The 13,338-nt window shown below is 43.3% G+C and overlaps 2 protein-coding genes across 7 annotated transcripts in view; one reads left to right on the plus strand and one right to left on the minus strand.

The window, feature by feature from the left end:
• The window catches only part of RAPH1 (Ras association (RalGDS/AF-6) and pleckstrin homology domains 1), a 98,402-nt gene extending 89,519 nt beyond the window's left edge, over nucleotides 1-8,883 (plus strand). For 3 of the 4 annotated variants that reach the window (XM_060016244.1, XM_060016247.1, XM_060016248.1), the window contains exon 14: nucleotides 820-8,883. In XM_060016244.1, the coding sequence (XP_059872227.1) occupies nucleotides 820-2,754 (1,935 nt within the window). In that variant the 3' untranslated portion in view covers nucleotides 2,755-8,883. The remainder of the gene's footprint in view (nucleotides 1-819) is intronic. The other variant, XM_060016245.1, reaches the window with a different exon arrangement.
• A 180-nt stretch (nucleotides 8,884-9,063) lies between these two features.
• Nucleotides 9,064-13,338, minus strand: part of ABI2 (abl interactor 2) — a 102,595-nt gene continuing 98,320 nt past the window's right edge. For all 3 annotated transcript variants that reach the window (XM_060016260.1, XM_060016259.1, XM_060016258.1), the window contains one exon: nucleotides 9,064-13,325. In XM_060016260.1, the coding sequence (XP_059872243.1) occupies nucleotides 13,244-13,325 (82 nt within the window). In that variant the 3' untranslated portion in view covers nucleotides 9,064-13,243. The remainder of the gene's footprint in view (nucleotides 13,326-13,338) is intronic.

Here is a 13,338-nt window from a genome sequence, read left to right on the forward strand (position 1 = left end):
GTTGTTGGCAAACTCTAGCTCCTATTTCTAGGTACATTTCCTTTACTCTAGCCTTCCAAAGTTTCCTCTCATTTTCTTCTGGCTTTTTCTGTATATTTTTATGATCTTTTGGCATAATGTTTATGAAGTATTTCTTTATGTATTTTCCAGTAAAACAAATGTAAAGAATACCCCCCCTTTACCTGCATTGCTGGACTTCTGTGCATGTTGGATGCAAGTGTCTCACACGAACACGAGTGTGTGTGTCAAGCTCATTCATTCCTGTGTGACTGTGCACGCCTGCTGAACATACTCATACTCTCACGTGTCTGCTCACTAGCATCAGAAAGCCGTCCTCATTCTTCGGGAGGCCCTCCACCAGCACTCCTAAACCCAGTTATGGCATCTGCTTGATGTAGATGCCGTCCTGGACTGAAAGGTGAACTCCAGCCATCACGTCTCCCTTTGCCAGAGTCCGGGGAGGTGCGGGGTGCGGTTCCGTGCTCTAACTCGGGGCAGGGTGTGTGAAAGCCAGAGGCAGAAGCCAGAGGGCCCAGCACCATCCAGACAGCTTGTGCAGCAGGACGTTTTCCCCAGGTTGTTAGGCAGCCTGGCTGTTGGAGAAGATCGTTGGGTAAACACATTTTCTCCGCGCCCTTGCTGCCCAGGGAGTTAGATTTTAGCCTCCCCGACATTGTCCATCTTTATGATCAGCTGCTGCATCCTTTCATGCATGTCTCTGTTTCCTTGCTTTTTAGTTTGACAGTCAAAGCTTACCTCTGTAACTGTTGTGTTTGTTGTGTTTTCTCTCTCCCAACCTCCCTTTTGTCCTCCTTTTAGGCCAGAATGGAGTCTGTGAATCGAGCCTACACTTCTCTCATGCCCCCTTTGTCCCCGCAGCCTAAGCCGCTCACCCCCTGCTCTGCCTCACAGCCCTCGCCGCCCCTGCCGCCGCCGCCCCCGCCCCCGCCGCCTCCCCCGCCGCCGCCGCCGCCCCCGCCCCCGCCCCTGCCCAGCCAGTCGGCCCCTTCTGGGGGCTCGGCAGCCGCGATGTTTGTCAAGTACAGCACAATAACCAGGCTGCAGAACGCCTGTCAGCATGCGGGAGCCCTGTTTAAGCCTCCCCCGCCACCAGGGATGCAGCCTCCCTCCTCGACCTCACAGGCAGGGAAGCCTCAGATCCTGGTGCCGCCCAGCGGAGCCGTGCCCCCGCCGCCGCCCCCGCCGCCTCCCCCCACCCCCGGCTCGGCTATGGCCCAGCTGAAGCCCGCCCCCTGCGCCCAGGCCTTGCCGCAGTTCAGCCCGCCCCCGCCCCCGCCCCCGCTGAAGATTCATCACGTGCAGCACGCCGCTCCAGCAGCCCCTCCGGCGCCGCCCCCACCTCCTCCCATCCCTGCACCCCTCCCTCCTCAGGCCCCCCCCAAACCCCCTGTGACCGTGCTGCCCGCTATGCCACAGGCTCTGTCACCTACACCTCCTCCTCCCGTCCCCCCAGTGAAAAAGCAGCCAGCGCTTCCTGTGTCTCACGTTCCACCCTCTCCCCCTGCTCCTCCTGGCCCGGTCCCCCCGCCCACGCTACCCAAGCAGCAGAGCTTCTGTGTAAGGCCCCCTCCCTCTCCGCTGTCTCCGGCGCCCTCCGTGGTGAAGCAAATAGCCAGCCAGTTCCCCCCGCCTCCAACCGCCGCCCCCACGGAGGCGGCGTCCTTGAAGCCCGCTTCAGCCGCAGCAAACGTCGCCCCTCAGTCCCCGCCTGCTGTGAAAGCAAAGCCCAAGTGGCAGCCCAGCTCTACCCCTGTCCCTTCTCCGGACTTCCCTCCTCCTCCCCCCGAGAGCAGCCTGGTGTTTCCTCCGCCTCCGCCAGCCGCACCCACTGCTGCCCCTGCCCCTGACAAAAGCGGATCTCCGGGCAAAAAGACCAGTAAGACGTCCAGTCCGGGGGGAAAGAAACCTCCCCCGACCCCGCAGCGCAACTCCAGCATTAAGTCCGGCAGCTGTGCGGAGCACCCTGAGCCCAAGAGACCCTCAGTAGACAGTCTAGTCAGCAAGTTCGCAGCGCCGGAGCCCTCGGCGTCTCCCAGCAAGGAGACGCCGCCACCTCCCGCAGCGCCCCCCAAACCTGGAAAACTCAGTCTTCCCGGAGTTCTCCAGCAAGGGGGTGTGTCGGCAAAAGCATCTGTTCTGAGTGGGCGCGGCAAGGACTCCGTGGCAGAATTCCCTTCTCCTCCGTCCGATTCTGACTTTCCACCCCCTCCGCCGGAAATAGAGCTTCCTCTGCCCCCCGTAGACATTCCAGCAGTGTTCTCGGGAAGCACGTCTCCAAAAGTGGCAGTGGTTAATCCGCAGCCACAGCCGTGGGCCAAGTCGGTCAGGAAGGCCCCTCCGCCCACGCGACCCAAACGGAACGACAGCACCCGCCTCACGCAAGCCGAGACCTCCGAGCAGCCGCCAATGGCCACAGTCGTGCCACAAGTGCCCACCTCTCCCAAATCCAGCCTTAGTGTCCAGCCTGGATTCCTGGCTGACCTCAACAGGACACTGCAGCGGAAGTCCATCACGCGGCATGGCTCGCTCTCCTCCTCGCGCGTGTCTAGAGCAGAACCCACAGCCACCATGGATGATATGGCGTTGCCCCCGCCACCCCCCGAGCTGCTCTCTGAGCATCAGAAAGCCCGTTATGGAGGCAGTCATATATCAGGCTATGCAACGCTGCGGAGAGGGCCGCCGCCCGCTCCCCCCAAAAGAGACCAGAACACCAAGCTCTCAAGAGATTGGTAGCTACGTAGGACTTTATTTTCGTGGGATCTGTAATCAGTTCTACAGTCAGCTCACCTGATCATCTACGAATTCAGGCGTTCAGAGCCTCTTGGTATGATGTTGTTGTTATTCAGGTAGTGTTCAGCTATATGTGTGTGTACGTGTGCAGGTACACACATAGCTATACATAGGTAGTGTGTGTTTGTATATATATGTATACATATATGTATATGTATATATATAGCTGAAAGTGATTCTATTTATTCTTTTTCTCTCCTAATCTGAAAATGGGTTTTGTGTATTTTGGGTGGCAGCGGCATGGAAGGGGATGTGTGTCCTGCCGGTCCCTTATGATTTCTATTATCTGTCATGTGGATTGGACCAAAAACTTCTGACTTATTTAGAAGGTATTTTATAAATGTCCATGCGCGGCCTATCTGTGCATGTTGTATATTATATATTAAGGATAGATGTATAATGTGCTGCTTCTCAGTTTGAGAAGACAACCAGAATGTTTGGTGTATCTATGGGGCTTTTGTGTTTGTTTTTTCCCCAGTTGGCTGAAGTTAGAACTGCTTGACTGACATTTCATTACTATACATAAAGGGGCACTTTAATCAGGAAAACCTCTCAGCTTCATAGAACGGGTAATAGTGCAGTGTGGGGAAATTTTCAGACACTTATCTGTATGTGGTCGGTCGTGCATAGAAAAAAGTAAATACATGGTGTAACTCAACCATTCTAGTTGCAAAACTGTTGCCAGGATCCCACAGGAATCTAGGATGTATTCGGTCACAGGTAAGCCCTTCGCCTGTAATACATGGATAATTTAGTACTGTAATCCTGCATAGTTCTTTTTGTACTGTTGGGATCCTTTTCATGAGCTTGTGAAGCTTCAAGTTTGGCTTCATGATTCTTGCTTTGATTTATTGTAAGAGGATATCCAACACGACACCCTTGGAATGCTCTGTCCCAGTGTGTCTTTCGGTCACCAGTTACCTCCTTATGGTGTGTGCTGTAGGTAGACGGTGATACTAGGTGTCTGTAGACAATTGCTGTATCAGGTGTACTCAATCCTTTGTCCAGTCCAGTATGTTGCATCATGATGAAAAACAAAATCACCTTCTGAAATGCGTCTTTTTTGTATATTGCTCTCTAGAAGGATGGATGATTAGAAAAGAGAACAAAACTGGCCCCTGTGCAGCTGTCATTAATCAGGTTTTTTGTGGCTAGTAACGTGAAATACAAAGAATTCATTTACGTGTGGGACTATCATAGAGGGAGGGGGAAAATGAGTTTTTTGACAGTTTCACCCATAGCGACTGGAGCACACTAGGGTCCTTGCTTCTTGTAGCCTGGTTGTAGAGATTTGTCCGGGTTACCAGGTGTTCTGATGGGAGTTGTATAGTCCAAGTACAGTAAGTGACATTACATATTATGCATATGCAGTTTGCTATAACATAGAATCATTGCTCTAAGGACACACTATAATTCTGTATGCTTCACACTATACTTCTAGATGCTTTTTTTCCCCTGTGAATTTTCCTCGGTATATGAGAGAAATGTGTATTGGCTCATCAATTTGTGATGATAAATGGACCGTCAGGTCAATCTCAGAGCTGCTCTTAAACCAGAGAATAAAAACTAGCCTCCCCAGCAGTGATAAATGAGCACACCTTGTAATGAAAGTCTGTGCCTGTTATGAATAGGGATCACCAGTGCAAACTGCAAAAATCTCTGACACTATCCCATAAGGAAAAAGCGATGCCAATACAGTGGGGCAGAGATACTAAATAATTCAAGAATAAGCAGAGTTGTGCTATGTAAACAGGATTTCCCTGTAAACCCATTCTCCAACAAAGTACTTCATCATAAAGAGAGTAAGAGGCACCCCCCAACTGTCACAGATGTGACAGTACACTCATGTGTTTATAGAGCAATAAGAATATACACCATCGTGCATTTGTTACAGCCCTGCTTCTTTAAAAGACACTTTTTAGATCTTTTCAGTTGACAAAGTTTTGTGTGCTTGATATTGTTATGCTTATGAAGTGACCTTTAACACATCTGCGTTGTTAATTTAAGCATGCACAGCAATTTGAAAAACAGTTGAGAAAGACTGCCAAGCTCCACTGTGACTCATGAGTGAAGTGATTTCCCAATGTCTTCTGCCTGAAGCTTTATATTCTAAGGATCGCCCTTATTTGTGGGATAAAGAGTTTCTAAGAATAGGAATCCAATGATATAAATGTTCATCACTAGGGTTTTTTGTGGTGGTGGTGGTGTTTTTTTATATGAAGGTGGGCAACTTCAGCTCTCCTTGAGGGAAACAAATCATGTGCCCTCAGTTTTCATTCCCTCCGCATTTGAGCCCTAAGATCCAGCCTTTTTTTTTCAGTGGGGGATTTCCCGGGCCTTCTTGCTTGTGTCGGTCTGGATGGTAGCGATCTGAACTGATGCTTCTGATGTATCGTTTTTCTGAAAGAGCAGACATCCTTTAGAACACTAGGGACACTAAAGAGAACAGGGCCAGAGGAGGAGCTGTATCATTTTTACCCCAGTCAGTGGCTTGTTGACTATCTGACAACAGGCCGTTTCCCTTTGTATTTCTCCAAAGACAGAAAAGGCTATTTAATCAACATTTTTTCCTCTGTGTGTAAAACAACTGAATCAAAAAAAAAACCAAAATGGTACTTTAGATACACTTCTAGTGTTTTACTCCCTAGTGTTTTTTTTTTTTTAATTTTTGAATTTGGATATTTGTTAGGATGTGGTTTCATGGGGGGGTTGGGGCTTTGGAGATTACTGTTATTTTTGTACTGTTCTTCTTCCCTGGTGTGTTCAAGGAAAAAACATACTGCCAGATGACACTAGTACTGTGCCTTCTTTCACTGCCTTCTGCTCAGCAGCTCTAACTCAGCAAAGCTTCTTCAGGTCAAGGAAGAAGATCTTGGCGGCTGTCTTGACTGTACCGAAAGATGAACAGCATAGATGAACTCACCCTGCTGTGGAGGGCAGTGCAAACAGGTGCCCATTAGAGCTAGTGACTAGATTAATTAGTGACACCCTTAACTTCTACCACATAATTTCAAAATTGGATCCAACCTATGCTTAAAGTTTTGGCACCAACTCTGAAGGGTAGCAAAGCCTGTTCTGGTTAGATTTTTCTGTACTGAAGCTTTTACTACTCAAATGCATTTTTTTTTTCCTTAGCTGCTACAGAATCATACTCTTGGAAAAAGTAACTACTACTGTAAAGGTTTACAGGTACCCACTTAACTGTAAATTGGATTTTTTTTTAATTTCTGGGGCTTTTTAAGATAAGACTGCTGACTTCAGAAAAGTCCTGGGAAACAATTTTCATCAGAACGTCTCACAGTAATAGACAAGGTAATGTCTCACAGTCCTGACATCAAGGTGCTCCTGCCCACTGACGCACATCCTGTTAAGGAAGGGCTGTGAACTCTCTTGGAAGTCCCCTCTCTATGTAAGTTTACTTGCCACTGAAAGCAGTCCTGAGTTTATCAAGAAAGTTAATCTAAACAAAATTGGGGGATCATGAAGAATAATTCCAATAGGGTAACAACTCTGAGGTCAAGGTTATTAATAGCTGTGCATCTAATTAGAGTTTCATAAGCTGCTATTCTGGGAGAAAACTGCTAATAAGTTCATGTCAAGGATGTAAGGCTACGATTAGCCTGAAAAAAACTTCAGGTAATGGTAAGATTGGTTTGATTTGACCATCAGGCCACCAACAGAACCCTTTGTCACCTTTTTTCCCTCAGCTAAAAGCAGTTTTATGTTACAAACACAAGGTGATTTTAAACAAGCAAACTAACCTTTTCCTCGTTTTATGTATTACCAAATTTTTTATACAGTTTCCACATAGATATAACTTATCTCACAGATATAAGTTCAGACCAGTTAAAACTGTATGACCCTGTGTGATTATAGGTGTAATGACTTGCTTTCAATAAAATAGGCTTCATAATTTGGATTTATACACTTGATAAGAGGACGTCCCTTTCTAAAAAAATCACTTTAGGTTGCAAGTACCTTTTGCCAACCTGGAATTTTGTTTTATACACTTTATGTCATTGCATAAAGCAAGTTATTCCTAACGCTATAGGAATATGCGACCACTCACGAAGTTGAGATTTGATCCATGGAGAGATGCAAGTAGTGCAGAATTAAGTATCCCAGTATCTTTTAAGATTTATTTTCATTTAAAAATTGAATAGAAGATCATTGTTAACCCCTTTCCCAGACTCCCTCAAACTAAACAAGTGCTCGGTTCTTAATTGTGCCCTTGGAAGATCTATATGTAAAAGAAATCTGAAATTTAGCTGTACTATAAACTTGCTAAGTAAAAATAAGCTAAACACAATATACTTGATAAATACTCAAAGGAAATAATCTCCAGTTGGTTTGCTCTTTGCTTGTTGAAGTAATAAACCATTTAGAAGAGGAAACATCTGCTATAACCCCCAGTGCCTTGAACTCTTTTGGAGGATTAGCATTAAAAAAAAAAAAAATCCAACAGGCAAACTTTGAGGTGCTAATGAAAGAGAAGGAAAGTGTTTCTAGTTTGTGCAGAAACAGGAAAAGTGATGGTCTCACGAGAGATGGCTTCATCTACCTAAACGGGGTCTGGCTGCTTTCTACCAAAGACATTTAGAGAAGCGAGTCGAGTCAGGGTGATGGTGAATACTACATATTTAAAAGATGGCCAAGTTCAGAAGTGAATGTTGATCATGGATGGCTATTAATACCAAGCTCATCATCGAAGCCTCAACCTCTTCTTAGGCAGAACATGCTTGTGGCACTTAAAAAAAAAAAAAAAAAATCTGCATTTTGGAAACTGTCCATTGTTAAGTTTATTGTAACCTAATACCAAAAACTGCCATTTTTCATGATTACCACCTCCTATATTTTTCTCTCTACTTGTAAATAATTCCTCCTAGAAAATAAGCATTAACTGGAATGTTTCAAATGATTTTGCTTAATTTTATTATCAGCCACTAGTGAACTCCTTTTATAGAAATGTACATTTAAAATATTAGCTTGTGCTAAATGTCATAAAAACATTGTTTACTGTTTTAAAGAAAAATTGCACATTATATTTAACTGGGATTGCTCCCAGTTGCTGACATCTAAGCTGTGGGAGCTTTGCCATAAATAGATACAATGTAGGAATATACCTTACTGAAGCATGAAAAAGGCAAAAGGAACTGCATTAAAAGTACTGGATAGAAGACGTTATTCAGATGATTATGCACAGCTCAGTAAAGATGAAGTTACAGTTTTTCTTTCAGCTTTGTAGCTATTATTTTCTTCTGCTTAAATGTACGCTCTCATTTAATTAATTATGTGCCTTGCTCCCTGATTGTGCAAACCTATATATATATATAGATATATATAAGAGATATATTCAGTACTACTGACCATGTTTTTGTTCTACTGCTGGATTAAGTTATTTTCCAAGTTACTCTTGCCAGTTACTGTCAGTAAACTATTGTAATGGCTTAGGACAGTAGTCATACAGTCAGTGTAATTTTTCAGCTACGTGTTTTCCTTATGTCAGCTTATCCAATCCTTAATAAAAATACATAGATTTCATTTAAACGTTAGAACTGTACTTCACTGTTTGTTTGTGGATCGGCACCACTAAGAGCCTGGTTTTGCTGTTTATGTCAAGGTACCCAAAATAGAGAGGCTGCAACACGCACATAAAGTGTGAAGGTAAACAAACTATAATTTGATGTGTTCAGCTGATTAGCCTGTAAGAAAATAACTTTTAAGATTTTTTTCTTTAAACAAACAAAATACAACTAGGTACGAACTAGTACAAAAAGAGGTGCTTTTTGTTTCAAAGTCTTGTTATCACAATCATGTCTTGGACTGCCATGTCTGTCAAGGTATGTATAAACGTGGATTCGAATGTATTTACAAATCATGTTATCATTTACCAAACTGGGGCAAAAAGAACAGAAGGTCTCCTTTTTTATATTAAAAGAAAAGAACTGTATGTATTTCGTGGAAAGTGATCAAAACCTCAGGTTCACTTACAGCAAAAATAGGGACAGACAGTAATTAGTGCACAGGGATGGATTCTCTCTGACACACTTAAACTTACCACCTTAGAAAAGAGGTTACAGGAGTTCCCTGGTGGTCTAGTGGTTAGGATTCTGGGCTTTCACTGGTGTGGCCCGGGTTCAGTCCCTGGTCGGGGACCTGAGATCCCGTAAGCCACACAGCACAGCCAAAAAAAAAAAAAAAGAAAGAAAGGAGAAAAGTTACTTGCAGAAATACATTCACAAGACATTTGGATATACTTTGTAGGATTTTATTTAGGCCAAGTTCTTAGTACACAGCAACAATTAATTCGAAATACAATTTCAAAATTAAAAAGTGAATGTTCCCGCAACTCATCTGGAGGTGGTTTAATGGCACACACAAGAAAGGTTACTGGCAACAGACCGCTCCCTCAAATTTTCCTACATGGGTTTTTACTCAACTCGTAACACCAACCCTCCCTCCGGGAGCTAAAAGTATAACTGACCAGATCACAAATTGTTTACATTCTTTTTTGTAAACCATCTTGTTAAGAAAAAGATGCATGGACACAAATATGATAAAAACTGCGTTTCCATAGAATTCTGAAGTTGCAAAAGACGTTTCCATTTTAATGTGAAAATAAGCTTTTTGTCTTTTGTTTGATTTTTTACAAAAAACCTCAAGATATTTAGCAAGGATCATTTATACACAGCTAGGCCCTGTCATTTGTCAATTTTCTTCTTTTTTTGAAGAATTATGAGATTCTCAAGAAACAGGAACAAAGATCAGCATAAAATAAACATAAGGTAATGAGCGCAATGCCTGTTTTAGAAGTGTTTTCTAAGGCTCTCTCAAGTAAGGCTGTGCTGTGCTCTTTCCAGTGCCCAGACACTGTAACATTTTAGCTACATACACCTTATGGAAAAGACCATTTGTACTGAGTGTAGTTATAAAAGGGTTAAAATGAAGATTACTTTCACTAATTAAGGCTACACTCAATACACTCCTTTAGACAACACTCTGAATGGTATTTATGGAGACATAGCATATCTTTTCAAGTATCTTCCTTAAGACATCCAGTAGAACTTTAAAAGAAACATACAACACAATTAAGACAGTTGTAGAAAGAGTACCAGGCGCTGAGTCAGGAATTCTACCTTTGTTAACTAGCTGTTATTTGAAAAGGAAACATCTAAACCTCATCAGTAAAATGGTATTGAACTAAAATTTCTGAAATCTCATCTAGCTCTAAAATTCTATGACTCTAAGTAAATCATGTGAGGCAAATCATCACCTTAACACTGATCAGGAGTTCCTGGCCAAAGAAGTTCAGAAGTGAACAGATGGGAAGTGATGCAGATCCCCATTCTTTTCCAAGACGTAGCAACCACCTGCCAGTTCCTCCATCAAACACTTTTCAAAGGGAGAGGTGGCCTTCAGGACATGCCATGCTGTCTCCACTGAGGAGAAAAGGTGGTAAGAAAGTACCAAAGTACCAGTTTTTAATGCAGAAAGGTCACCTGCTAAAAGCAAATGAGCATAAGAGGATAAAAGCAAACTACTATCATTTTGATGCCTCTCAAACAGGAAAGTCTTCAGTAATATCAAGAGACTGCTGAGGAGCACAGCTACATCACAGAGACCACTGTGAAGACACATAAAACAGTCTCTCTAGCTGGGTAATAAACAGTGGCAGGAGGGGAAAAAGAAAGGGAGGGATGAAAATGTCTCACCCAGTGACTGTTAGGAATGCAGCAAGAGTAGCAGGCCCTTAACCCTACTGTAGGAACAGGAGGTGCCCCTGGAGAAGATAGAAAGCAAGTAGCCAAAAGATGGGAAACAATGAACAAGACATCTTAAAGGTTTCATATGTATTTCAAACACAGCAGGCTGAATCTCTCAAGTCTAGATTTTGACACACTGACACTTTTGGTTTTCAATTTATTGCCTAGGCCATAACGTCAACAAGGAAGTATATTTTCATTTACATCCCTATGGCCTTTCAAATAGTAATACTTTAAAAAAGGGAACAAACTCTTAACCCTCCCCCCCCCTTTTTTTTTTAAGGAAAAAGGGAGTGGACACAAGTCAAAAACACTTCAAGAGGAAAAAGATTCCCTCTAGCCTGATAAAATGGTTGCTTACTGGTCAGAGTTTAGACTTGGATCATCTTTGCCACAATATTATGTAGCATGTAAGATTTCTGCACTCATTTAGAATTACTACTACCAACCATCTTGTAGTGTATAAAAAGATAAATGGGGGAAACTTACGATAAAACAAATACTACCCTCACATACTATTAATAGCATGCAATCTATGAAATGTTACATACATTAAAAGTCTCCAATGACTTTAGGCCTGGCCCGTCATTACACAGTATCCTTCCAAAACGATATATAGAATTCAAAACTATACAAAAATTTAAAATATGCAGAAAATCCAACAGGTGTTATTTTTAAAACAAAAAAATCACACACGTTAGTACTAAAAAATAAAGGAAAAATCAGCTGACCCATGGATCCCTCTGCGGCAGGTCTTCAGTCTGAAGGACTTCACTGACGTCTTCTCGGTTCCCCAATCCAGCAGGGGTCCAACAGGCAAGCTGACCACCACCAACTCCTTTTGCACAATTGTCTTCTGGGCTTCTGTAGGTGTGAGCTGTGGGCACTATTTATTGGATTTCAAAATACCCTCTGCCTTATTAGTCCAGTAAGTTTTCTCAGTGAAAAGCTATTTAAATAACTCTGAACATCTAATTTCAAAACAGTTTTTCTAGTTACACACCAACACTAAGAAGAGTTTAACCTCTCCAAGTATAGTCTTGGTTGCAGCCATAATGAAGCTGAAGGCTCAGAGGACACTCAAGGGCCATTACTTTGAAGGAAGACAGGGAATAAAGGGTGTCAAGGTGACCTAACAAAGCATGAAGTGTAATGTGTACTGGAGGCAAGTTAATGAAAACTAAATTCAAAGTGCTGGAGAAATCTAAAAAGAGCTAACTTGCAGTGTGTGAGAAAAAAACCTGCAACCGTGAAACAAAAATCTTGATAGGAAACACTGTACCTGGGTCTCAGTTAAATGGTGGTAAGTTTTCTGCTCTGATAACAGAGTCACAGGTGGAATATTAACTCTGTCTACACGATCTGAAACTCCCTCACACCTACCACCCTTGTTCATTTTTCAATCAAGTTCCTCTCTCTGCACTACCTATTATGTTCAAGGCCCATGTTTGAAATATATGCAGCCTACCGCCTCTCACCTTTCCCCCAGCACTGGGAAGTCACCTGGCAAAGCTCTCTTCTGGCCAAGTCACTGGGACTGGAAAGGACCCATGGTGGCTTTGGCCTGTGAGCTGGTTTATCATCACAGTATTCAGCTGCTGAGCAGCAAGGCCTCCTGGATGTTTTTCAATATTATACTGATTACAGAAGAGAGGATTAAAGCCATCTGCCTTCCAAACTCCACTGAATCTGAAGTTGTAATTGTGCAGGTGAAAATAAAAAAAAACTTGAATAAGTATTTGGCCTTATACCACTTATCCCACTATTCTTAGTCTGAGAGATAAGGTTCAAATCCTTACCAACAGCAGCTACTTCAAAAGCCAAACACACAAAATCAGGGGAATATTTACCTTTTCTAAGTGAGTAAATTCAGCAGTAGCTAACACCTGCCATAACATTCAGAGAGCACAGCAGCAAGCCTTTTATTCCCAGTGACTGTCGAGACTTGAAAATAACTGCTATTAAAAAAAAAAACAAAAACTATTTATCTAAATAGTGAAAGAAGTAAAGAAATAGTTGGTCTGACCTCTAAGGTCCTACTCCTCAAAACAGCACCTAAGGCAAGGGTTTAGGATGCACTTCTGCAGTTCAACCTCTCTAGAACCTTAGGGACCCTCGCGTCTACCTCTGCACACCCACTTGAGCGCACGGACCAGGCTGCACCTGTCACACCTCTGGGTGCACTGCCAGCAGTGGCAATGCAGTCTCACACAGCAGCAGCGCAGTAGAACAAAACCACCTTCAGAATGTTTGGAGACTCAAATCATTCTTATAATCTACGAACTAAGAAACATGAAGGGATGCAAGTCAGCTCAACACTAACTCACCTGGTGCACTCGTGCTGAGAGAATGCAGGATTTACAGTGTTGAAGAGGAAATAAGCCATGTGAAACAATTATAAAAATGGTTATGTATGGTATTTAAATATTGGTTCCCCCTCCTCATCCCAGTGGAAGGAAGTGGGGCTGGGGCACACCCTGGGCCATGAGGCTAGCCACAGGCACTGCAGATCATCCAATGCCACAGATTCCGCAGGAGGAGAACTCCCACGCATGTACAGTATTCCTGAGAAAGATCCCAGATTTCTTTTCTGAATCAGTTTTAACCTGATTTGTTTCACATAGTTATGCTGTTATACCTCTGATATATTCAGAAACCGTCACTTTATTTCAGTCCAAACAGCTCAGCATAGTATAAGTGATGGCAGAAAGAGCCATTTGTTCAAACTCAGCTTGCTTTTTTGTTTTAATACTGAGGGATAAAC

Source organism: Delphinus delphis, chromosome 7, assembly GCF_949987515.2.
Source record: "Delphinus delphis chromosome 7, mDelDel1.2, whole genome shotgun sequence".
Lineage (NCBI taxonomy): Eukaryota > Metazoa > Chordata > Mammalia > Artiodactyla > Delphinidae > Delphinus > Delphinus delphis.